Source organism: Callithrix jacchus, chromosome 4 (genome assembly GCF_049354715.1).
Source record: "Callithrix jacchus isolate 240 chromosome 4, calJac240_pri, whole genome shotgun sequence".
Taxonomy (NCBI): domain Eukaryota; kingdom Metazoa; phylum Chordata; class Mammalia; order Primates; family Cebidae; genus Callithrix; species Callithrix jacchus.
The window spans coordinates 146,022,552-146,048,760 of NC_133505.1; the positions used below are offsets into that span (position 1 = coordinate 146,022,552).

Genomic DNA, 26,209 nt, shown 5'->3' on the forward strand with positions numbered 1-26,209 from the left:
ACAGTCTGAACTCAGTTCGGATTTACAAAGCCTTAGTCTACCACAGTCCCAAGTGCAAGTAAGAGATCTTTTTTTGATAAGCATCTAAATATTCTACTTGAGAAAAATGCATTAAGGGGTGACAGAAATGTATGTGTAATGATGAATTTATATATACATATATAAAATATATACATGTATATATTCACATATCTATATATAAACATATACTAAATATGCATATATTATGTATATGTATAGTTGAAATGTAACGTGGACATCCATAAATTACCATGGAACTTATTACACTATATATCCAAATTAAGCAGAACATCACATTTTCAGTATTTACATATTGCAGTGGAAGTCTTTAAACATCAAATCTTATGGTGATTAAGAAACTTAATTAAGTATCATCTTAATGGAAAAGTAATATAAATTTGCTATCTGTATGTTTTGCTGCCATGTGTGAAAATTATACTGTCAACCAGTGTTAAACAGAAAAGCTTTAAATCAGTTACAAATTGAGAACAAATAGCAAAGCCTGAATCAATGTGCTCTACATAACATTAAAAAATGTCTTGATCCTAATTCTCTTTCATTTGACATCTCTAGTCCTTAATGCCTTTTTCAGAAGACAATCTGTTATGCTGAAGATGCAAAGAGTCAGGAAGAAGCCTCAGAAAGCATAGTGAGGCTTAGTTGACGCCTTCCAGATTGGTGTCAGCCACGTTGGGCAGCTGGGGCCCAGCTGAGGCCCCTACTGGCAGCTCCTCTGCTGCTGCTGGTGGAGGCTGCCTACTGGGCTTACATGCAGGCACCATGGCTGCAACGTGCTCTTCTGCTGTGCAAGCTGGAGCAGGCACATCTGCCTCCATCTCCGGTAGGGAGGCCTCGGTGGGAGCCTGTGGCGCCTGACCGGAACCTTGTGCCTCTGGCTTCCGGGACTGCTGATCAACCTGTGTGCCATTGGGGAGACCCTGGCATTGGGCTTCTGCTCCCAACCCGACAGGGGAATTACTGGCTTTGGAGGGAGGTTCAGCCTCACTGCCTCCTTCGGCTTCAGCCCGAGGAGTTAGGGGAGGCAGAGGAGACTCTGAAACCCCTGAAGGGTTAAGAGGGGGCTGCTCTGGCTCCTTGAGGGTGGCGTCACCACTCTCCTGAGAACTGCCGATTGCCGACTGGGTTCTGCATATTTCCGGTTGGGTTTCTTTGGACTGGTGCGGGGCTGACTCTGGATGATGAATTATCATGAAGGCTGTGGCCAGATTTTTCACAGCGTTTTGAACACTATGAACTTCCTCTGCGTCGATCTCTTGATCCACAGAGACATTTGACTCTGGCTCTTCATCAGAGGTGTGCTGACTCTCGTCATCTTTTTCAGATATTTTTGCTTCTCTGATTTTTTTGTAGAGCTCGTTTCTCTCTTCTTGTAAAGCACGGCAGAGGTTCTCTAGCCTCCCAATTTTCATCACGAAGCACTCATATTCTTTAGCTCTCAGTGCTTTCTGTGATGTGAAAACACACACACACAAACACACACACACATACACACACAGATGAAATGACATGATAAGTAAAATGTCCAGGACGCTCTCTGGAAACAAGCAAACCCATTTGTCCCAGAATTTGTCTACTAGGCTCTGGGACCTGGCCACAGAGTAGTGGTTTGATCATGGATATCAGTTCCTTTTTCTGGTTTCTTTCTTTCTTTTGTATTGTGTACTAGCCTGGTAGCTGCTTTGTTTTTTTTTTTTGTTTGTTTGTTTGTTTTGTTTTGGTTTGGTTTTTTTTTTAGATGGGCTCTGTAGCCAAGGCTGGAATGCAGTGGCGTGATCTCGACTCACTGCAACCTCTGCCTCCCGGGTCAGTACCTCCTCAGCCTCCCAAGTAGCTGGGATTACAGGCATGAGCCACCATGCCCAGCTAAATTTTGTATTTTTTAGTAGAGTCAGGGTTCTACTATTGTTGTATTTTTTAGTAGAGTCAGGTTCAACAAGGTTTCACCATGTTGGCTAGTCTGGTCTTGGAACTCCTGACCTTGTGATCCGCCCGCCTCGGCCTCCCAAAGTGCTGAGATTACAGGCATGAGCCACCGCGCCCGGCCCACTGGTAGCTTTTTAATCATCATAGCCTGCTCATTGGGAAAGAAAGATGGTGAGGCTTCCTTCTGCTTTGGTCCATAACCTCTCAAACCTTACAGTGGATGAATTTTCTGCCTCTGAGACTTAGAAGGCAGAAACAAGACTTTTGGCAAGATAAATGAGATGGATTGGGACATGGGTCTCAGCAATGCCTTCTTTATCTATTCTATGAATAAACTGCTATGTGCTAATCCCAGCAGCCATTTGATTTATGTTGATGAGTAATAAGTATATTTCTCTGGAATTGGTTGCAATTTCGGATGAATTGTTAGAACAGTAATTATAACCATAGAAATCCACCACATACTAATTCATGACGCTGGCTGCTCATACTGTTTAATTTTTTCTCTAGAAATGTTGTTCTATTTGTGCATGAAAATGTTCCTAATTATCTCACTCCTTCACCTCACCTTCGAGCTACTCTGTCCCTTTCAGACCTTTTTCTCCCACTCATTATACATGAAGAGACCTTCACCTGTAAGCCCTACCTCTGAGATCAGGGGTCGTGTATCTTTGCCTTTAGACTCTCAAAACCTACTTGGAACCTAGCATGAGGTCAGTATTTAAATGTTTGTTGGAGGAATTCAAAAGAGATATCTCCATATCTGTTTATATTATGAAGTAGCACATGAACTGGACACGTGGGCTGGTGTCTTCTTGCAGTATATTGAAATCAACTAATTAATTTATTCAGCACCTGTTATGTGTCAGGCACTGGGAAAATTCAAAGTAAAATAAGACACTCATCCTACCTTTAAGAAATTCACAGCCCTTAAAGGGGACAGCTGCTCTGGGTACAGCTATTGAATCAACAAGTAAGCTTGTGACAGGGTCACAAAGCTCTTGATTAGTCTGGATTCATCAAGATTCCAAATGACCTTTGCTCTTACTATATTTGTTACCATTTAAAATGTCACATCCCCCCACCCCAGACTCATCTCCTTTCCAAACATTACCATTTATACTATTATCAGGTAATAATTGTATCATGCGTATGAATATTTTGACTAGACAGAGGGTATTAAAGCTAAGGGAAAAACTTCCTTACCTCTTCAATCATGTCCAATAGAGCTTTGTTACAGTTTTCAAACCGGGCTTTCCACGTGGCTGTGTCCTTTTCCAGCTTCTTCATTTTCTTAGTTGTCTACAGAAATTAGAGTGTGTGAGTGTTAATCTTGAATTGTTTGTAAACTTCTTAAGGTCATCAATCTTTTTTTTTTTTTTTTTTTTGATGAGTCTCACTCTGTGGCCCGAGATAGAGCGCAGTGGCGTGATCTCAGTTCACTGCAACCTCTGCCTGGGGTTCAAGTGATTCTCCTGCCTCAGCCTCCCAAGTAGCTGGGATTACAGGCCTGTGCCACTATGCCTGGCTAATTTTTTGTATTTTCAGTAGAGATGGGGTTTCACTGTGTTACCCAGGATGGTCTCGATCTCCTGATCTTGTGATCCACCCGCCTCAGTCTTCCAGAGTGCTAGGATTACAGGCGTGAGCCATCACGCCTGGCCAGGTCATCAGTCATTTTCAGGATGTGGCAAAATCTATGGGACCACACTTCACAAAAATGTATACATGTGCATCGTTTTTTTTGTGTGTGCTAATTTCTAGGGAGTTCTCAGGCCAACTAATAAAGTCCATAAATGGACCCCAGACTAAGAACTCCTGATTTAACATTTATTTCATGCTTAAAACTATGTAATTTTGAAGTAAAAACATTTTTTCCTGTTCTATTTATTCCAGTTTTAAAATGCTAGAATTAAAAAAAAAAATTAAGAAAATGGATAGCTCCATTCTGGAGTGGAAAAACTGTAACATTTAACTAATGTCAGTATTCTTCAGGTTGCTCATTTAATTGTAAAATTTATCATAGTATTTTTAAAATATATTTTAAAAGGATGTTTTCTACACTTCAAAACCGTTAATACCAATCCCTGTTCAGAAACACAGTTCTGATGCTGATTCTGTACTGGGAAAACACTGAACAGCTTTAAACATTACATTCAATAATGATACTGGCACCTTGTGTTTGAAAAATATTTGTAAAGAGTTAAATTCCTTCCAATATACATTAATTTAATTTCACAGTCTTGTGAGTTAGGCAGGGAAAGTAATATCTGCATAGATTAAAACAAATTAGAGGCTGGGCGTGGTGGTTCATGCCTGTAATTCCATCACTTTGAGAGGCTGAGGTGGATGGATCACATAAGGTCAGGAGTTTGAGATCAGCCTGACCAACAAGGTGAAACCCGTTCTCTATTAAAAATATAAAATTAGCCAGGGATGGTGGTGCATGTCTGTAATCCCAGCTACTCAGGAGGCTGAGGCAGGAGAATTGCTTGAACCTGGGAAGCAGAAGTTGTGGTGAGCCAAGATCGCACCATTGCACTCCAGTCTTGGCAACAAGAGCAAAACTACATCCCAAAAAAAAAAAAAAAATAGCTTCAGGAAGTTAGGTGAATTGTCCAACACTACCTGATGAGTAAGAACACACCAGAGTTGAATTTAGAGTTTTCATCTGCTTATTCAAGGCTCTGTCAGTTAAATCATATTATATAAGTTATTTTCTAAGAAGGCTCATATAAGATGGTATTTCCTATTTTAACATTCCACTTTTTTATATTTGTATAAAAGTTGTTCTTGTTTTTTTTAAAATTCTTACAAGGGTATTTTTTTGACTTCAGTATATGCAGCATAATGTTAAGTTGCTAGCTCTGGTTTGTTTTTTCTTTTTTAATCCATGGGGTTAGATAAAGAACTATTCTTCCTCAGAGTGGAAGTGTATCTTTGAAATTTTGGACTCTTGCTAAGATTCATTCACTAGATACTTACCAATTAAAAAATATGGCCCTAACCTCATTCCTAACCTATAAATGTTTCACTACTTCATGACATGCACCAAAATAACTTAGTGAGAGAAAAAGGAAACCGAAGGAAATTTGCCTGTCAAAACAGAAAACGTCAATATTTTGTTGGTGATAAGCAATACTCACTTTGTCCATTTCCTGTTTGAAAGTGGCAAACACCTCGTTGCTTTTTGTTAATGTGCTCTGGAATTCTTCAAACCGTCCTGAGTAGAGAGTGAGCTGTAAACAGAGGAAAGACTGGATCCTTCAGAATTTTTTCAGAAGAAAACAACAAATCATTGTTCATTATTTAAAGGAATTCTTAATATAGTATTAGTAATATATTTAGTTATTTTATTTATTACAAGATTAACCTAGGTCAGTGAGCCTAATTGAAATGTTTCTTTAAAGAAAAATGAAAAAATAGTCTGGGTGTGGTGGCTCATGCCTGTAATCCCAGCACTTTGGGAGGCCAAGCCAGGTGGATCACCTGAGGTCAGGTGTTTGAGACCAGCCTGGCCAACATGGTGAAACCCTGTCTCTGCTAAAAATGCAAAAATTAGCTGGGCATGGTGGTGGGTGTCTGTTATCCCAGCTACATAGGTGACTGAGACAGGATAATCGCTTGAACCTGGGAGTCGGAGGTTGCAGTGAGCTGGGATAGTGCCATTGCACTCTAGCCTGGGCAATAAGAGTGAAACTCCATCTCAAAAAAAAAAAGAAAATATGTTATTACTGTTTCATTATTTTACCAACGTTTATTGAGTACTACGTGCATGAACTGTATGTGCAAAAGTATTTAACACATGGATCTGCATTTGGGGGACCTGCACTTCTAATGAGAAGACAGTTTCAAAGACAACTTGACTACAGGACAATGGCTACAGAGTCAAGTCAGTTAAGGTCAGTGGGTGATCATGTGAGCCACATGTTTATGGAGAAGGTGAACCTTGAACTTGGTCTTGAAGGAAGGGCAAAAATAGACAAATGAAAAGACGTGATAAAGAAAATGTGTCCTGGACATAGACAAGAGCTGTTGCCATGATGCAGGTTTACACCACTCTAAGCAGGTGCCATTTCTGTTTCAGACATCAGAGTTTTGTATGTTGATGAATACAGCATTCTAGCCAATAGCATTTAAATGTCCCTTTTCATCAATATCAGTTTATGTTATGTATAACATTTTTCTTCTTGGTGCCACAAAAAAGAAATTAGTACTGGGACAAAGGATTTCTTAGCAAAGCAATTCTTTTTACTTCTGGCAGAAAGGGTACTCCTGTTTGCAATCTTGCCATGAGAGTAAAATGAACAAAGGAGAGCAGACATATTTGTTTCTTATGCATTTGGGGTTGTCCTTACTGCTGTGTCTGATCTCTGTTGGCTGGGGCCAGACTTCATAATCTAAACTAAAACCCAATTGGCTAATAACTTGAAACTTTTCTAAACAGGTAAAAGCAATGGAGAGCAAAAAAGGAAGTCCAAATAAGGAAGGGGCATAGGCAATGAGCTGGGACATGCCTGTGAGCATGTCCAGCACAAGTATCTTGGTTAAAGTACAAAGACATAGAATGTACTACATGCCCGTAAGCATGTCTAACAGCTACATAAGATAGGGCTTCTAACAAAAAGCAAGAAGGCTTTCGAATAAAGTGTTTTAAACAAACTATTATTTTAACACTTATGAATTTTTCTTAAACAAGATAGGAAACTTTGAAGAGGAACTCTTCTACCTCCTGCAGTTTATTACACCAGTTTTCCACAGATGGAAGTAATAGGTCTTAAGGAGGAGATGCCTTTTTCTAACTTGCAGAGAAGCATTGTATGGGTTAGCATTGCCAAGTATGTGGCTCACCAGAGAGACAGGGAGAGGAGCATTTGTATTGCCAAGTCCTTGATTCCAGTGCTTGCATTCAGGTTGGAAACGGGTAACACAGTGAAGGAAAGTGTGTAAATACTTGATTGTTAGTTACAGTGAGAAAATAATAAAATCTTTTCTTTGAAAATAATATTAGGATAGCATGTTTTGAATGGATGAGGATTTAGTATGGATGATTCAGGTTGGTCAAGCCATAATTTTCAAATGAATCTTTGGTACTCGGGTGTCCAGAATAGTCCCAAGTCCTCAAATGGGTACCATATTTTCATACATCGCATTTTTTGTATGAAGAAGCAGACTTGCAGCATCCATCAACAAACGAGCCCCAGCTGCGTTATCAGTTGGGTTATCAGCTGGAAGAAGGCACCGACTGGCCAGCTGCTGTTATCAGTGAGACTGTCTTTTTTAAAGTACAGAAAGCACCCTAAATGAAAGCTGGCAGTTGGAAAGCTGGCAGTCTTGGGGGGTGGGAGGAGAGAGGGAGTATGTATGAATCAAACAACCTCTAGAGCCCAGAAAATTGCTTATCTAGAATGGGTTTTTCCCAATAATTTGGAGTAGTAGAGATTTTACTGCAGTAGACAGGTATGATAACAAAAGGATAACATAAATCATTGCCGTAGAATATTGATTATCTGAAGTCAAATGACAGCTGATCATCATTTTGAAATAACTCATTAGTACTGCAAGTATGTGACAGAACTGAAATTTGTTTCTCATGATTCCTTAACACACAGATTGAAGAGTACAGGGGCATCAGGGAATTCGTGGTCAAGAAGGTGCTCTAGAGTTTTACACACACACACACACACACACACACACACACACACACGGTGCCTAAGACAAGATTTACTGTTCTTTTTTTTTCTTTTAAGAGACAGTCTGACTTTGTCACCCAGGGTGGCGTACAATTGTGTGATCCTAGCTCACTGCAGCCTCGACCTCCTGGGCTTAAGGGATCCTCCTGCATCAGCCCAGAATATCAAGGCTATGGACACATGGCATCATGCCTGGCTATTTTTTTTTTAACTCAGGCTGGTCCCAAACTCCTAGCCTCAAGCAATCCTCCTGCCTCATCCTCCCAAAATGTTGTGATTACAGGCATGAGCCACTGTGCTCAGACAATATTTACTCATTATGTGCAATGTACTCTGACATTTTCTGTTCAATTGCATTTTCATTTTTTTCAAAATATTGGCTGGAATCCACTGTGGGCTGGAATTGACTTCAGGGCCCACAAATGGGTCAGACCTTTTAGTCTGAGACACTCTACCCTAGGGTTAGCTCTTGGGACTGGCTACCTACCCTGTACATCATCCACTGGCCTAGGGTGGGAACAGCTACCCCCAGCAGATCCTGGTCACCTTCTATCACAAAATATTTTCATTTGTATTCTCAGCCAGACCCCTTCTATTAACATTTTTCCTTAATTTCTCCCCATTCTTTTCCCAACTTAATCAGTAACTCTAGCAGAGTTTCATAGAGGCCTCCGATACTGTGGTCTCCTGAGCTGGTCATTCCAATCCCTCTTGCAGCCCTGTAGTTGCAGGTTGCAGACAGATGGGTGCAGGAGTGAGCGCATGTCTGGTCCATCTCACAAATGCAGCCTTGATGGAATCAGCACGAATAACCACCCCCAGGACTTCAGCCCCAGCATGAGCTAACAGAAACATTAAAAGCACTCAGGTTAGATTGTCTTCACTTAACTGGGTAAGAGTGTCATCATGTCTTACTTTTCCATGTGTACCTGTTATATTTTTTCATCATGTCTCAAAGTAAAGGCTTTAAAAAAGAAAAAGGTAGAATGTTCTTTTTGGTGTATTAATTGAGCAGATTTTGTTTCTTTTCTTATATTTTCTTGTTGCTGGCTCATGAGCATGGAGAAGACAGACACACCCAGAGTTCTAAGAAGTAGTGTCTTGATTCATCACCAGCTCTTCTGTGCTTTTTCTAGTTTTGGTTTTCCTTCAATTAAAAAAATTAATTGTAGTAAAATACACATAACGCGAAAGTTACCATCCTAACCATTTTTAAGTGTATAGTCCAGAACTGCTAAGTATGTTTCCAATGTGGTGCAACCAATCTGCAGAACATTTTCCATCTTGCAAAATGGAAATTTATACACATTAAATAACAATTCCCCATTTCTCCTTTCAGTGATCAGTCTTTAATATTGTGCTTTTTTTCCTATTTGACCTCTATGTCGGGTAGCAAAAACTGTGGATTTCTGAGATAACTCTAACACTCTCTTCTTCTACTTACTAAACGTCTGTACTTCTTGTTTACTGAATGGATGTTTATTTGGTAGTGTCTTCCCTCTCACCGTCATGCTGACATGATGCAAGTCTGGTTTCATGTGTCATGTTCCCAGTCTCACTTTGGTATTTCAGAAAACCATGGAAGGACAGCAGAGGTCATGCATAGCATTTCTCCTGCCAGAGGCAGAAATAAAAACAAACTCTCTATGATTAGAACAACAACAAACATTGCCTCAATAGTTCACTTTTTTTTTTTTTGAGACAAGAGTTTCACTCATTCACCCTGGCTGGAGTGCAGTGGTGCAATCTCAGCTCACTTCAACCTCTGCTTCCCGGGTTCAAGCACTTCTCGTGTCTCAGCTTCACAAGTAGCTGGGACTACAGATGCCCGCAACCATGCCCAGCTAATTTTTGTATTTTTAGTAGAGACAGGGTTTCGCCAGGTTGGCCAGAACTCCTGATCTCGTGATCCTCCCACCTCAGCCTCCCAAAGTGCTGGGATTACAGGCGTGATTCAAATGGGCCAAGTGACAAACACAGTCTTTTAACTGAGCACCAAATTTTAATTAGACATTCAAAGAGTATGGGAAACAACTGTGTCCAGGAAGTGTCTTGGTAAACCTGTGAGACTTGGTTTGGGAGTAAGTCCAAGACAAGCATAGGTGCAGTAGTGCTCTCCTCTCACCCTGCAGAGGCATGGAGAGGATTTCAGACCTTAAAGACTCTGATTACATGCTTTTAACAATTACCCACTGATCTTTCCCCTTGGGTAGTATTTTGTGTCCACATCAGATATTGCTGACTTCCCACATCTACTACCGTCTTATCCTTATTGATCCAATGAACACTCTATTTGTAGTGACAATTGTATCCCATTGATCATCTGTGACATTTATTCTGTTGCCTTGGCTTGTATAATTGAAAGCCAGACATTGCTTCCCTAAGTGAGAGGCCTGCCACCAATTGGTGAGCGGTTGTCTTATGACTGAAAAGTGACTTCTCTAGGAAAATAACACAATCTGTCCTTGATAATCCTCTTGCTCAGAACTTAGAAATGGGGCCTTGGCTTTATGCTACTCCCACTTCTTTTCATGACAGTTTAAAGCCAAAGGAAGTGTGGGAGTGCTATGCAAAAGAATCTGTGATAGAGTTTGTTTTCAAAGTTTTAAAAATCTAATGCTGATACTTTTTAATGAGGAGCTTGTTTAAACATGATTACACATAGGGATTTGAGACCTCTATTTTCTTCTTGAGGTTTAAGTAATTATTAGAATTTCAAAGGTAACTTGGAGACAAAAAAAAAAAGGCAAAGGAGAGTTTTCGCAACTAGTGAGGGAGACCGCCTGCACCATGGAACACTGTGGGCATTGGGTAAGAAGCGCGGGTCAGCTTAGCTTAGGGCCACACTTCTTCAGCTCTGGAAGTTCTCTGTGCTCAGGAACTAGAGCTGAAGAGCATCTTGGGATCATCTTTTCCAGTGGTTCTTCAATCATAGGCATAATTTCCATCCATGGTTGCTGAGCAAGAGCTGATGTACTATCAGAAACAACTACATTTTAGATAATCGCTGCTACCTTATGTTCTGATGTTTTGGAAATGCTTAAAAGTCACAGACCTTTCAAGGGTTGCAGGCCTCCAGCTTGGGGTCATTGATTCCTTATAGCATTTTCATTTTTCAGACAAGGTAACTTAGGTCCGCAGAGGGTTAGGTGAGTTGCACAGGGTCATTCAGCTTCTCAGGAAAAGAGCCAGGACTCAATCAGGTGTGGTGGCTCATGCCTGTAATTCCAGCACTTTGGGAGGCCGAGGCAGGTAGATCACGAGGTCAGAAGTTCAAGACCAGCCTGGCCAAGATGATGAAAACCCATCTCTACTAAAAATACCAAAATTAGCTGGGCACAGTGGCAAGTGCCTGTAATCCTAGCTACTTAGGAGGCTGAGGCAGAGAATTGCTTGAATCTGGGAAGCGGAGGTTGCAGTAAGCTGGGATCACACCACCACACTCCAGACTCGGCCACAGGATGAGACTCCACCTCAAAAAAAAAAAAAAGAGCCAGGACTCTGGCCCAGTGCCTGGACTCACAGGTGAATGAGGAACAATAGAGAATCTAGAACCCCTGGTTGATGCTTTTCTAAGTTTGAGGGACTGTGGGTGGGAAATTAGATCAAAACCTTTATATTTTTATTGTACAAGTCATTAAAGGCCTGAATTGTAATGCCAGATGAGTGAATCACTCTGCAGCCCAGATAGCCCAGAGTTTAACAACATAATCTACTCTGCTCAGGTTGATTATCTTCCTTTTGCATGGAGGAGTAGAGACTGCGTGTAGCAGATGATGTGAATAATGCACAGCTTCAAGTATTGTTTATTGTTCCCTCAAGGCTCTGTGCGGTGAATGAGGCAGAGATAGAATGAGAGGCCTTGGCTTGATTCCTTGGGCTCCCCCAAGCCCTAGACAGTGAGGTCACACCCCTTTCCTTCTGCTAGACAGCCAGCAGTTGGCCACCCACCCTGCACCATGCTGGGATGAGTTCCGTGACTGCCTCAAGGATGATGTTGAGTTTGTAACTCTGAGCCCTTTAATTCAGACACATTATGGTTCTAACCTCTATGTACTTAGTGTATTAAAACAGTTCTTCATTATCAGAGAGTAGTTCATACTGGAGAAAATAATTTATTCTTGCATTGCTATATACACATTGCAGAAATATGCTTTAAAAGAAGGCTAGATATGAAAATGTTCCCTGTATTTTTGTCTATGTAGTGGTATAATTTGTGATTTTAAGTTTCTTATTCGCTTTTTTCTTTTACAATGAACATAATTTTGTGTGTTGGTGTGTGTGTGTGTTTACAATAAACAAGTACTCAGCTGTCAGCACATAAGCATTTACAAATCTTAAATTAATGCTGCCCAACTTGGATTTCTGATTTCTTTGCCTTCAGTGAATTTCTCCCTGTGACCTCACCGTCCCTTTAGCACTTGGGTGTTTCCCGAGGCAGCAGTGCTAGAGTCCTTCTGTGGCCTGTGGCAGGACAGTACTCCTGGAACCCAAAGGGACCATTATTTAGGAGATGGGCAGAGCCCCAAGGCAGGGGGAAGGTAGATGGGTCTGGCTTTCTTCCAGAGTCAGCTGTGGCATGAGTGTCCAGAATGGTCCCTCCTTTTTTTGAGTCTGAAATAGGAACTCCCAGAATCGAATAGAAGCACATAAAAGGTGTCACACAGCCAAATCAAAACACTTCCTGATTTACCTGCCACTTCTACCTATTCACCACTGATAAGGCCAACCTCTGATGGCACAGAAACTTCAGTGGTGAATATTTTTCTCCTTTTCCCCTTCTTTCCCTCCTTCCCTCCTTCCTTCCTTCCTTCCTTCCTTCCTTCCTTCCTTCCTTCCTTCCTTCCTTTCTTCCTTCCTTCCTTCCTTCCTGCCTTCCTTCTCTCCCTCCCTCCCTCCCTCCCTCCCTTTCTCTCTCTCTCTCTCTCTCTCTCTCTCTCTCTCTCTCTCCTTTCTTTCTGACAGAGACTCACTCTGCCGCCCAGCTTGGAGGTGCAGTGACATGATCTCAGCTCACTGCAACCTCTGCCTCCCTGCAACCTCTGCTTCCCAAGTTCCAGTGATTCTCCTACCTCAGCCTCCTGGGCAGTTGTAATTATAGGCACGTGCCACCACGCCTGGCTAATTTTGGTATTTTTAAAGTAGAGACAGGGTTTTACCATGTGGGCCAGGCTGTTCTCAAACTCCTGCCCTCAGGTGATCTGCTTGCCTGGGCCTCCCAAAGTGCTGGGATTACAGGTGTGAGCCAATGTGCCCGGCCTCATTTTCTTTTTGTGACAAATAATATCAAAACATGAGGACATTTTAAGAATTGCCATTCATAGATGGTGCATCTGAGGAGTTTAAGTTTTCTTCTTACCTTAACAGGACAATGAGAGGGAGACAGGGAAAATAAGAAGCGCTAGGTGGGAACCTGGACAGTGGCTGACTCTGCTGACCACTGTGCTGTCATCCTTTGTCTGTCAGCAAATCTTTGACTGGATGCTGCTGGCGCAGAACATTTCTTTTTCATACATATAATATTGTGCTTTTATTTTTACTTAAAAATAGTAATACATGTGAAGTTGTTCTTCATTTCCAACTCCCATCCCCCATCCCCTGCCACAGATGAGGCCTTCTGCCACCCACCTTTGGCCCCGGCCTTTGTATCTGGGCACAGTCAGGACAGCGCCCCCATGCCTTGTCCCCCTGGCCTCACCTGAGCCTGCAGGACTGTCTCTTGTTCCTTCAGCACTTTGGCCTGAAGTTTCCACTCTGCCGCCTGGTTCAGCAACTATGAGAAGAGTGTGTGGAAAGATGGTCAGATTTGCCTTTTAGATACCATTTGGCTGTAACTTGCCTATAAAACTTCATAACCTGCTCAGTCACCTCCTTAAGTAATTTTTTGGAACTTTGAAAACAATTTTAGAAAGCTTAAAAAAAAAAACAAAAAAAACAGGCCCAGCATAGCAGCTCATGCCTGTAATCCCAGCAATTTGAGAGGCCAATCTGGGAGGATTGCTGGAGGCCAGGAATTTGAGACCAGCTGGACTACATAGGGAGACCCTGTCACTAAAAAAAAAAAAACTACAAAAATTAGTCAGGGGTGGTAGCCCATGCCTGCAGTCCCAGGAACTCAAGAGGCTGAGGCAGGAGGATTACTTGAGCCCAGGAATCTCAGGTTGCAATGAGCTTTGATGGCACTGCTGCACTCTAGCCTGGGCAACAGAGAGAGACTCCATTTCTAAAAGAAAGAAAAAGCCAAGAAAACAATTGGTCTAAAAGAGTTGGATTCTCAACTATAAACTAGCAGTTCTAATGAAAAAGTAAAAAAGAAAAATATGAATCACACAAAATTCAACTTCCCACCACATTCTAGAACCTTCTCTAGCAATCCTGGCCAACAGTCATTCAGCCTCTGCTTGACCTCTCCAGAACATCCCCACTTGGGGCACTTTTGTCAGCAACCTTTTTTTTGGCAGGGGTGGGGGGGCGGGGGGACTGAGTTTCGCTTTTATCGCCCAGGCTAGAATGCAGTGGTGTGATCTCAGCTCACTGCAGCCTCCACCTCCTCAAGCGATTCACCTGCCTCAGCCTCCTCAGTAGCTGGAATTACAGGCACCTGCCACCATGCCTGGCTAATTTTTGAATTTTTAATAGAGACAGGGTTTTGCCATGTTGACTAGGCTGGTCGTGAACTTCTGACCTCAGGTGATCCACTGCCTCAGCCTCACAAAGTGCTGGGATTACAGGCGTGAGCCACCGTGCCTGGCCAACAACTGTTTCTTTGTAGTAAACCCAGAATTGTTCTCCTAGACCACCACTGTTGTCTACCATAGCACATGTGATATAATAAATATGTATGTCCTTGGTCTTTGTCCCTAATTCCTGACACAGAGCTTCTAACATGCATCAGAATCTCCTACAGAACATACTGAAATGCAGACACCTCTCAGATAATAGGATTTAGGAAGTGCAGGGTGTGACTGAAATCTGTGCTTAGAGAAAATGCCCAGGATGGTGTGGATATTGGTGGTCTGTAGATTACATTTTGAGAAACATGGGTTAGAAATTTGACCTATTGGTCTAAATCCTGGCCCCTGAGAGCTGATGGCTTAGATTGAAAAGGTGATTTGGGCATCAAATGACACACTCATATTAAGCTTGTAATTTTAACTTAAGATGAATGTCCACTTATTTATCAATTTTGAGGTAGGGCTGTGGTCTTTGTTTTGGGTATGTATTTTCTGATTGGAGTCCAGAGGTTTTTTTTGTTTTGTTTTGTTTTATCTTTTTTAAAAAATATCACAGGTTGTTGAGTTTGTGTATGTGCGTGTGTGTCTGTGTGTGTGTTTAGCAATAATGCTAGAACCTAAATATACTTGTGAAACAGCTTGACTGGATAATTCTCTAGAGTTTTCCACTTTCCGCCCAGTCTTTGACAGATACTCATATCTAGTTTGACAGTTGTTTTTTGCCATTTGCTTGCATTTAGTCTTTCAAAGCACTAAGCATAATTTGCACAAGCAGTTTTTTGTTTTCATACATATATTTCATCAGTTTATGTAACATCCTGTTGATTTACACAAAAGCAAGTGCAATTGGAAAGAAAAGGTTTGTGCAAAGAGCTGATTCTTGGTAAGCTCCACCTTGCTAAATGGGAGCAAGTATTTGTAGTCCTTCTAGAGAGTGGCTTGGTAGACCTGTGAGTCAACATGTTGTGGGCATCTGTCACTGTGTTTTACAGAGACCATAGTGAACATCAGAAATCAATTCGGCTAGTCAGTCTGGTGTCAACCAATTAAGAAGTTTCTTGGCCGGGCATGGTGGCTCACCCCTATAATCCCAGCACTTTGGGAGGCTGAGGCAGGCAGATCACCTGAGGTCAGGAAATCAAGACCAGCCTGGCCAATATGGCGAAACCCCATCTCTACTAAAAATATAAAAAATTAGCCAGGTGTGGTGGCGGGCACCTGTAATCTTAGCTACTGGGGAGGGTGAGGCAGGAAAATCACTTGAACCCAGGAGGTAGAGGTTGCAGTGAGCTGACATTGTGCCATTGCACTCCAGCCTGGGCAACAAGATTGAAATTTCGCCTCAAAAAGAAAAAAAAAGAAGTTTCTCTTGTATTTGGAGATAGGCTGATTTAAATTTTCAACTTTTAGTTTATCCCTGTTGTAAAAACTGTCCATGAGGTCTATGTATTACTTACTTAATCAGAACCAAAAGAACAATAAAATCATTATTTTTAAAAACTTGAAAGCATCTCTTTCCTCATCTAAGTCTGTCTTCTTCCCATGACCCAACCTCTCCATTTGTAAAATGGGTTGTATTTGTTCCTCTATGCCTCCCAGCATGCAAGGAAGGTTGATTCTCATAGAAGTGCAACTAACTGTTCCTGTGAGGGGACTGAGGCAGCTGCAGAACAGAAGCTTTACGATGTCCCCTCTGGCCATCTGAGAGGAGTGGTGGCACTGTGCCTGCTTATTGTGAGCTGGCTATGCAGCCTTGTGACTAGTGACCCCTGATCTCAAGGGAGGCTGGTGGCTGCCTGTTCTGCCTGGGTGACCTGATATCTCATCACTTCCAAAAAGAAGTGCCAAGCTGCCACCCGGGTAGGTGGTGAGCTTCAAAGAACTGAGGGGAGCTCTCTCTCTTTGACTCAAATCTGTTTTGCTGAACCAGGGCAGGGTGCTAGTTTCTTGCTAAGGCTGGGTCGTCTCAAACCTGCTCTCCAATGTCTGTCATGTGCATCTTTATCTAGTTCTTTCTCTGTCACATCTCATATGTTATATAACCAAGTACTGATATCCTATGGGAAGCATATTTTACCCAAAGGGTAATTACACCAGTGGTGGAATTTCTATTCTCTTGGATTGTGAATAATAATTGAATGTTTTATTTTTTGCTTTGAGAGCTAGGTTGTAGATGGATTTAATAAATTAATCTGTTTCTTAAGAGAACATGACTTCTGATTTGAAATTATCCAATGTCCACCAGGTTATGTTGCCCAAAATTTGTCTTTTTGCTGCCATATTTGAAAAGCTATTTAAAATTACGATTCTAACCAATTGAATTGATTCTAGTCTGATTTTAGGTAAATGAAAAGCTCAAGATCAAAATGTGAAATGGCCAAGTGTGAATAATTGGTCCACGGACTATGATTTACCTCTCTCTCACCCCAGCAACAGATACACGCTTCAACTCATATTTCTGAAACACACATCTGAGTGTGATGCACCGTCAGAGAGAATGTGGGCTTTGGGAACAGAGGCACATAAGATCGAAACACATCTTGCTTAGTCAGCAGTGTGTGACCTTAACAAGTTGCATTTCTTCTTGAAGCGTCAATTATCTCATCCGTAGAACGGCCCTACAGCTTTTTCGGGGTTGCTTGAGATTAACGAAATATCAATAAACACCACCTCTCAGTTTCCTCAGCCCTAAACTCAGGAGTCATCCTTGACTTTCTCCTTTTCTCTTTGTCACCAGCCTCAGGTCTGCAGCGCTGCCTGTTGATTTTACATTGGAAACAACTTTCATCCATCCCCACCCCTCTTCTCTGCTGCCATGTCCCTAAACCAAGTCATTGCCATATTTCATGTGGATTGCTATAGTAGCCTCCTGTCTTCTTGCTCTCTTGTCCCTCCGCAGTCTGTTTTCCACCCAGGGGCCAAATTGGTCTTAGCAGATGCAGAGCAGATTGTGTTATCACTTCCTTTGCAGAAGTACCCAGTAGTTTCCCATTATATTTAGAATGAAATCCAAATGACATTTTCAGCCCTACAAAGCTACACCATTTGGCTCCTGCTTACCTCTCCAACTTCATTTTGAACCTTTTCCCCATGCTCTTGCTTCCCTGACCTTTTCCTGTTTCTGGAGCACACCAAACTGGTTTCAGCATCAGGGCCTTTGTTGCTCCAAGTGGCTGCTCCTCATTGGGCAAGGCTTAGTTCAAGCATTCTTCCCTCCAGGAGGCCTTCTTGGTCACTCAGTCTAAAGTACCTCCCCTTCTTTAGCCTCTTCTCAGCTTCTCCTTATTTCCTTAGTAGCAGTAATTATTGTCTGAAATGACCCTTCCTTGTTTGTTTGTTTATTGCCTGTCTCTTTCCAGTTAGACTCTAATCTCCACAGTGGAGATGGCCCTTCTCTGTCTTGTTCACTGCTATATCCCGTGTTGCTTAGCAGATATCAGGCACTTGAAAAACATGTGTTGAATGGATGAATGACTATTTTATGTAAAAAGTAGTGTAGATACAGTGCCTTAGACTTGGGTGGCTAATTTAGTTTTCCATAGAAGCTGGGGCTCTTTCTCCATCAGTCTAGTGTTCTTTGATCACCATAAAAACAACTTGCTCATGCCTGTAATCCCAGCACTTTGGGAGGCCAAGGTGGGCAGATCGTGAAGTCAAAAGATCAAGACCATCCTGACCAACATGGTGAAAATCCGTCTCTACTAAAAATACAAAAATTAGCTGGGTGTGGCAGTGCATGCCTATACTCTCAACCACTTGGGAGGCTGAGGCAGGAGAGTTGCTTGAACCTGGGAGGCGGAGATTGCAGTGAGCTGAGGTCACACCACTGCACTCCAGCCTGGGCGACAGAGCGAAAGTCCATCTCAAAACAAACAAACAAACAACAACAAAAAGCAACTTGCTCAGACAGTCTCTGACACCGAGGTAGACCAGATATGCACAGAGACTAAAGTGATAAGTACATATTCCTTTTCTCGTTTGTGTTGCTCCTCTGCTTCCTTCATCATTTCCTGTGCCTGCTCGAGCTTTGCATCCACCAGCTTCTGCTGTAGTTCTCTGTGCTTAAATATTTTGTCCAGATGCTAAGAAAAATAGAGCATACATAGAAAGTTTGGTTTATTATTGGTGCTTAAAAACACAAAATAAATTCACATTAATACATATTCTCCAGGTTTTAAGATTTAAAAGAAGAGAGGGATAAATGCACTGGCATCACTTACGGCTTTATACTAAAGCTGTAGATTGGTGAACCACCCCTCCCCCCAACTTTGCACCACACACACAAAGGTAGCTACAAAAGGTAGAGGCACCAGAGTTCAGCAGTATCAATGCCAAAAGGTCGATACAATATTTTTATAAATGTGGTAACTATTAGATATGATGCTATTTATTATGCTAGACAGCACAGACAATGATGTTTCAGTATACAATATACAGGGGCTGCAGTTGTATCATTCGGTATTTTGGGTCTGTCTGTGAATATAAAACCACTTTTAATCACAACATTAGTGCAATTTATCATGATGCATTCTCCACGTTCTCGCCTCCGGAGTTGTGAGAAAGCCTTGGAGTGCCTGCATGTGGTCTGAGGTCTGGGAGTGAGACCTGAGCCCTCTGAATTCTACTCTGTTGCTCTGGTGGGGATGACAAGCCAAGGGTCACAGACAAATCGATTTGCCAGTGTCCAGCGCTCGCCACAACTTTTGACCTCTAGATTTGTTTGGTGAAGAGAAACCTCCAACTCTTCTTCAGTATGAACAACTTCCTGGTTGCTGGGAGGTCCCGTCAGAACAGGACATGGAATTCTACCCTTGAACCAGTCCCAGGAATATACAACCAGTATACCAGTCCATTCCCATCTGAGATCTCTCTGAAGTGTATGGACAGTTTCCTTTCACTCCTTCCTTTCTTCTTCAGTCTGAACCTCCATTCTGGAGCTGGATTGATCCTCGTGACAAGATAAAATGGTAGCATGGCATTCTGGCTTCCTGAGAGGAGTTTCTTGATTTACCTAACCACTGCGACCATATGCTATTGGCTCAGTTTTGTGCTTGATAAAGTCTTAGCATGTTGCCAACAGAGCCGCTTTGACTGTGTTATGTTACATTTTAAAGCAGAGATTTAAAATTTGGGTGGGATAGGGAAGGGCATATGATATATCAAAATCCCAAGAGGTTATCTGGAATCTTAAAAACACAGTAAATATTAAAATATAATTTTGGGATAACAAAAGACCTTGATTGTCACCCTAATATAACCTATTCAAAGTAAAAGGCTTTTGGCTCTTGTGACTGTGGGTAAGTGGTTTAATCTCTTAGCTTCTGCTTCCCATCTATGAGATATGGATACTATATTATTATCTAGTACATAAGATTGTTGAGGCAATTAATGCCATATGGTATGTCAAGTACAGCACTTAGCACTTTGCCTGATAACCAACTAAGCACTGAATAAATGACATCATTATTATTACAATGATTACATTATTATACGATTATTGGTCTGGTGGGGTTCGTTGAATACAGACTTAATTTAGATGACATGGCAATTCTTAAGAGTGCATGAGTTATTTTTGGCTACACAAGAGGGTTTTTAAAAGGCTGAGAAATATTATTTTCAAGGAAAACTTTGCCCACAGCCTATCACTTTCTATTTATTGCCTTTACTTTGCAGTGATGCCAGTTTTGAAGAAATCCCATGTGACTTTCAGTCAGGTATTTTGTAAGACCATCTGTCTTCATTCTGGCTAGTCAAGGAAATCCAGTCCTAAGTATTGATCGGTTGAGAGGGCTGTCTTATTAACCAAGCTCCCACCTTCACCACCCAGATCCCGATCTGTGTACTGTTCTAAGTTGTTTGATGTGGTTCTCACCTCCTCTCTGAGCTCATACTGATCGATGATGCTTTTCAGCTTTTCTGCAAGCTCTGTGTTCTCCTGACAGAGCTTCATATTTCGCTCACTCTGCTGCTCAATCTGGCCCTGGATGTCCGTGAGGGTACTCTGGAAATGACTTGTGATTTCCTTCCTTTTCTCTTCTTCCTCACGTGCCCGCTGAAGGGCCTCTTCCTGTGGATAAAAAGCAAAACATTTTGTTTAAATGCACCCTGGGTTTATAGAACTCAGGATTAGGTCACCAAAAGGAGATTAGTGTGCAGAGTAGGTGGGACTTTTTTTTCCTCAGTTCTCTAGAACGAAAGCTGCTCAGCCCCAAAATAAATGTATGAGTAAAGGTTTCAGCTGTGAGTACATAGTTACTCAGAGCAGGTGCTGTGAAGGCCTTGAATTTGTAGTCGGTGATGAATAGACTTGTTTTAAAGATGACAGGGCTCTTGCTGAGTGAATGAACGGCAGTGATTTCTAACAAACACACAGTCACACGATTTTGATCTCTTGGTTGTGGCCTGAGAAAACAGCCCCTTGAGTTTACTGATTGATGAGACAGATCATGTGTTTCTTTGGGTTGGTAAAGGAAGAATCATAGATCTTATATTTCCCTATAAAAACATGGCATATTAACCACATAATTGTATTACCCAGGTTTTGTAAATATAAGTGATCACAATAAAAATTTTCTCTTCATGAGAAAAAAACTTTCATCAAAAACCTTTTAAAAAGGAAACTAAGATAGCATAGCTCACTTACAGCCATTCAAGAAGATAAAAGGGAATATTTCCAAATATGCTAGATATTATTTTGTTTTTGAAAGAACAATCATTAAATGTGTCACGAAGGGTAATTAAAATGTTCAATGTAAATTTTGAATCTGAAAGCAATATTAAGTTTCAAATCTTCTTTAACTCTAAAGTGAAACATCTAATTTTCCTTCTTCTGCCTTGTTAACATTGAAGAATTGCAAATTAACTTTTATATCATTTCTGTTCTCTTTTCTCCTAGATCAAAACTCTCCATTCATTGCTAACCACTGACAATGAGCTCCAATTTCCTTCATATCTATATTGGGAATTGCTTTGTGATTGTTATTCTCGTTCTTTTTGAATAAAAGGGTTTAATCTTGCTACATCCTACCAAAGATAGAGACACTTATGTGGCTGACAAATGATACAGACATTTTAGGATTCCTTTCGGTTCTGATGAATTGTTAATATGAAAGTTTGCTTTGTTGTTGGCAAGTAAAATTATACTGCATTTGATTGCCTACCAAGTTCAAATTATGTAACAGGATTTTTAAAAAGAAATAATAATTTTTAACAGAAGTAATTGTACAGACCTTTATCATAACAGAATAATGTGATCAAAATAGAAACTGATGCTGAAAGTATATGCTCTAAAAATATTTTAATTTGCTGGGCACGGTGGCTCACTCCTGTAATTCCAGCACTTTGGGAGGCTGAGGCAGGCAGATCACCTGAGGTCAGGAGTTCGAGACCAGCCTGGCCAACGTGGTGAAACCCCGCCTCTACTAAAAATACAAAATTAGCTGGGCACGGTGGCACACACCTGTGATCCCAGCTACTTGGGAGGCTGAGGCAGGAGAATTGCTTGAACCCGGGAGGCCGAGGTTGCAGTGAGTGTAGACCTTGCCATTGCACCCCAGCCTAGGCAAACGAGAGCGAAACTTCATCTCAAAAAGAAAAGATTTATATATATATATATTTAAATTTATCATTAGGTTTCTTCTTTTGTCTATAATAACACATTTTCTAACTCTAATGTGACTCCTGATGTCAGAATCATAACTTATTCATGTTATAAACGTTTGTTAAGCAACATCTCAGGGGTATTGAAGATATCTGTACTTCCTAAACTGAAGAAATAAACTATCCAAGATGTTATTTTCCCTGAACTTTGTATACCAACCCTTACTATATGTGTTTTGCTAAAAATAATTATGGCTACCAGCTAAGATCAACTAAATACATATGTATGATTGTGATTGTTTCCTCACTGGTCATGATTAGCTTGGAAGTCAGCAAGTTTGGAATCAGAACTACAGACCATGATTTGAATTCCATTTGCATTTATAAACATTCTGTGAATGAATGAATGAACCATCCCATGCAAGTCTGAGGTTTTTTTACTGGGAACTGGCTATAGAAAGAAGGTACAGATGTTAGGATGGCGCTAAATAAATGTCAAACTAACAATCATAACCCCCAATCCTAGCCCAAAAAATGGCATTTTGCATTTTACATTAAATTGGGTTTTTTGTTGTTTGAAACGAAGTCTCACTCTGTCACCCGGGCTGGAGTGCAGTGGTGCAAACTCATCTCACTGCAACCTCTGCCTCACAAGTTCAAGTGATTCTCCTGCCTCAGCCCTCCAAGTAGCTGGGATTACAGGCAGGCATCACCACACCTAGCTAATTTTTTTTATTTTTAGTAGAGATGAGGTTTCACCATGTTGGCCAGGCTGGTCTCAATCTCCTGACCTCAGGTGATCGATCTGCCCACTTTGTCATCCCGAAGTGCCGGAATTACAGGCGTTGAGACGCTGCGCCTGGCCTATATTGTTTTTCAATGAGACAGAAAGAAATCTAGCAAAATCTTATAAAATTATTCCATTGATAAAGGATTTTCAATCATTTGGACAGTGTCTGAGATAAAATGATCTTTTCTTTATCTAATACATTATTCGAGGTCAAAATAATGTCAATAAAGTTGAGGGATGAAGTCTGAGACAACAAAGGAAAAAACCTGCCAGCATCACTGTGTATCTCCCAGCTGGCGCTGTGCCTGGCACGTAATCCATAGGTATTCTGTAAATGTTTATTTAATGAATCAATGAGTTATTAATTTATGTACAGACATGTGAGTAGCTTGGACTAGATCATTCCTACAGTCCTTTCCACATTAAAATTCTGTGACACTCTGATAACAAACACTTCTTATTTCTTTAGGAAAATCATGCTCCCTGAGACACTTATCCCTTTCTAACTAGGCAGTTCTTTTTCAGTATAGTTTGAGGCTGAGATTTATCACTTCAGATATATGTAGCATTTTGTTGAAACAAGCCCATGTCTCAGACTTTCATCAGTCCTTTCTTAAATTATCCTAAACTGTGAGGTTGTGTGTGTTTGACTCATTAAAGAAGCAGTTTTAATAAAGAAAAGTAAAAGCTAAAATTCGCGATGGTGGAAAGACCTAGTCACACATTGTCTTTCTGTATCTTCCCAAACTCCCAGCACATGGATTTTAGATTCAGGTATACTTAAGCTGTTTCACTAGTATGGCCAAGGAAGCTCGAATCCAGTCAACCCTTCTGCAAATAACAACTATAAACTGTGGATGAAATGCAAGAAACAATGATGACACCAAAGAGTAAACAAAATCAGACAGACTCTGGAGGGAAGTTGGCACTTGTATATAAGTTTCCCATTTTTATAGCTTTCAGTTTGAGAGAAAACTGTAGTTGATGGAAGCATGAGGTGGGCAAAATTCTCATGTAAGAAGTACGATTTTTCATGTTGGAAGAATAAGAATACAGAGCTCTGGACAACTATCGTCCCTGAACAGTTAGGGGGAGATGATCCAAAAACAGAGAGTCAGAGAAATAGAGCCCAGATCCTGTGAATAAACTTTACTCAAATCTGACTGGCCTTGAGCCACACATTTGTAAAGTAGTCTAGCTAAGTGAAAAAGGACTGAACTAAGATTTCAGTTGCTGCTCAAGAGACAAAGTTTGTGGTTTTCATCTAACAAATTAAGTGACTGCTTAAAAAATAAACACTATTCAGCATATAGTAGAATCCAGATTCTCCACAACATCATAGTCACAACATCCAGGATCCAATAGACAATGGCTTGACATATGAAGAACCAAGAAAATGTGGCCTATTCTCAAAAGAAAAGACAATTCTAGTAGGCCTGTTCTACGATGCTGCAAATGTGGAATTAGCAGGCAGGTATTTAAAAACACGTATTATAACTATGGTAAATGATGTAAAGGAAAATATTCTCTCAATGAATGAAAAGGTAGAAAATAGGTGAGAGATGATCTATAAAAAAATGAAAATTCTGAAATTAAAAATTGCAAAATCTGAAATGTAAAAATCAGTGGATGAATATAGAACAGGATGAAAATGAGAGAGAAAAAAGAATCAGTGAATGTGAAGACAGACGAATCAAATGATATAATCTAAAAACAAAAGAGAAAAAGTATTGGTGAAGGATGTGAAGACTGGCTTGAAGACCTGTGGGACAATATCAAAAGATGTAACACACATAGAGTATCTTAGAAAGAAGGAAGATGGAGAGAAAATGGAGCAGAAAAAATATCTGAAGAAATAATGGCTGAAAAAAATTCAAATTTGGTAAAATACATATATAACTACAGATACAAAAAAGCTTAGCAAATACCAAGTAGGATACATATGAAAAAAACACTCCTGGCCATAAGGCAGTAAAAGTTCTGAAAAACAAAGATCAATAGAAAGACATTGAAAAGGGCAGAGAAAAAGGTCTTATCACATATGGGGGAAAAATAATTCAAATAATGGTAGATTTTCATCAGAAATTTTAAAGGCCAGTATAGTAGAATATTTATATAAGGCTAAAAGGAAAAAAAATACCCATGAATAGGTTCTCTCCATGCAAAATTCTATATCCAATGAATATAGCCTTCAATTAAAAGAAAACAAAGATGCGGCCAGGCGCGGTGGCTCAAGCCTGTAATCCCAGCACTTTGGGAGGCCGAGGCAGGTGGATCACGAGGTCAACAGATCGAGACCATCCTGGTCAACATGGTGAAACCCCGTCTCTACTAAAAATACAAAAAATTAGTTGGGCATGGTGGCACATGCCTGTAATCCCAGCTACTCAGGAGGCTGAGGCAGGAGAATTGCCTGAACCCAGGAGGCGGAGATTGCGGTGAGCCGAGATCGCGCCATTGCACTCCAGCCTGGGTAACAAGAGTGAAACTCCGTCTCAAAAAAAAAAGAGAAAACAAAGATGCTTTGAAGATAAAAGGCTACTAAGAGAATTGATTGCCAGCAAATCTGTACTATAAGAAATACTAGGCCTGGCATGGTGGCTCATGCCTGTAATCCCAGCACTTTGGGAGGCTGAAGTGGGAGGTGGGAGGATCACAAGGTCAAGAGATCAAGACCATCCTGGAACATGGTGATACCCCAACTCTACTAAAAATACAAAAATTTGCTTTTTTTTTGGTGCACGCCTATAGTCCCAGCTACTCAGGGGGGTGAGGCAGGAGAATCACTTGAACCCAGGAGGTGGAGGTTGAAGTGAGCTGAGATTGCATTGTTGCAGTCCAGCCTGGTGACAGAGCAAGACTCCATCGAAAGAAAGAAAGAAAGAGAAAGAAAGAAAGAAAGAGAAAGAAAAGAAAGAAAGAAAGAAAGAAAGAGAAAAAAAGAAATACTGAAGGAAGTACTTCAGGCTGAGGGAAAATGACATTAGATAAAAATGTGAAGCTACAGAATGAGTAAGTGTCAGGGATGGTAAACATCTGGGTAAATAAAAGGGATAGTTTTTGCCTTTAATTTAAAAAGAAATCCATGTAATTGTTTAAATTAAAATTTATAATAATGTCTCATTGGCTTGACGAAAGTATGTAAATATAATATATATAGTAATGATAGCTTAAAGGCTGAGGGAGTAAATTGCTCTATTCAGTTGCAGTGTTTCTTCAGTTATGTGAACTAATAATACAACATTAACTCCAGGAAGGCTATGAAAAATTAAGCATGCATATTGTAATCACAGAACAACGACTAAAGATAATGCAAAGTGTTATAATTTAAAAATATGAGATAAATTAAAATGTAATTTTAAAATATTCAAATAATCCAAAGGAAGGCAGGAAAAGAAAAGAAGCAGCAGAAAGTAGAGGTGACAAAT

General features: G+C 40.8%; 1 protein-coding gene across 3 annotated transcripts in view; it reads right to left on the reverse strand.

Moving 5' to 3' along the window:
- Nucleotides 1–475: 475 nt before the first annotated feature.
- TXLNB (taxilin beta) overlaps nt 476–26,209 on the reverse strand; it is a 49,871-nt gene continuing 24,137 nt past the window's right edge. For all 3 annotated transcript variants that reach the window (XM_078370198.1, XM_002747075.6, XM_017971435.4), the window contains exons 5-10: nt 20,265–20,459; nt 18,355–18,474; nt 13,357–13,431; nt 5,112–5,204; nt 3,172–3,267; nt 476–1,487 (exon numbers count right to left, since the gene is read on the reverse strand). In XM_078370198.1, coding sequence (XP_078226324.1) covers nt 678–1,487; nt 3,172–3,267; nt 5,112–5,204; nt 13,357–13,431; nt 18,355–18,474; nt 20,265–20,459 — 1,389 coding nt within the window. In that variant the 3' untranslated portion in view covers nt 476–677. The remainder of the gene's footprint in view (nt 1,488–3,171; nt 3,268–5,111; nt 5,205–13,356; nt 13,432–18,354; nt 18,475–20,264; nt 20,460–26,209) is intronic.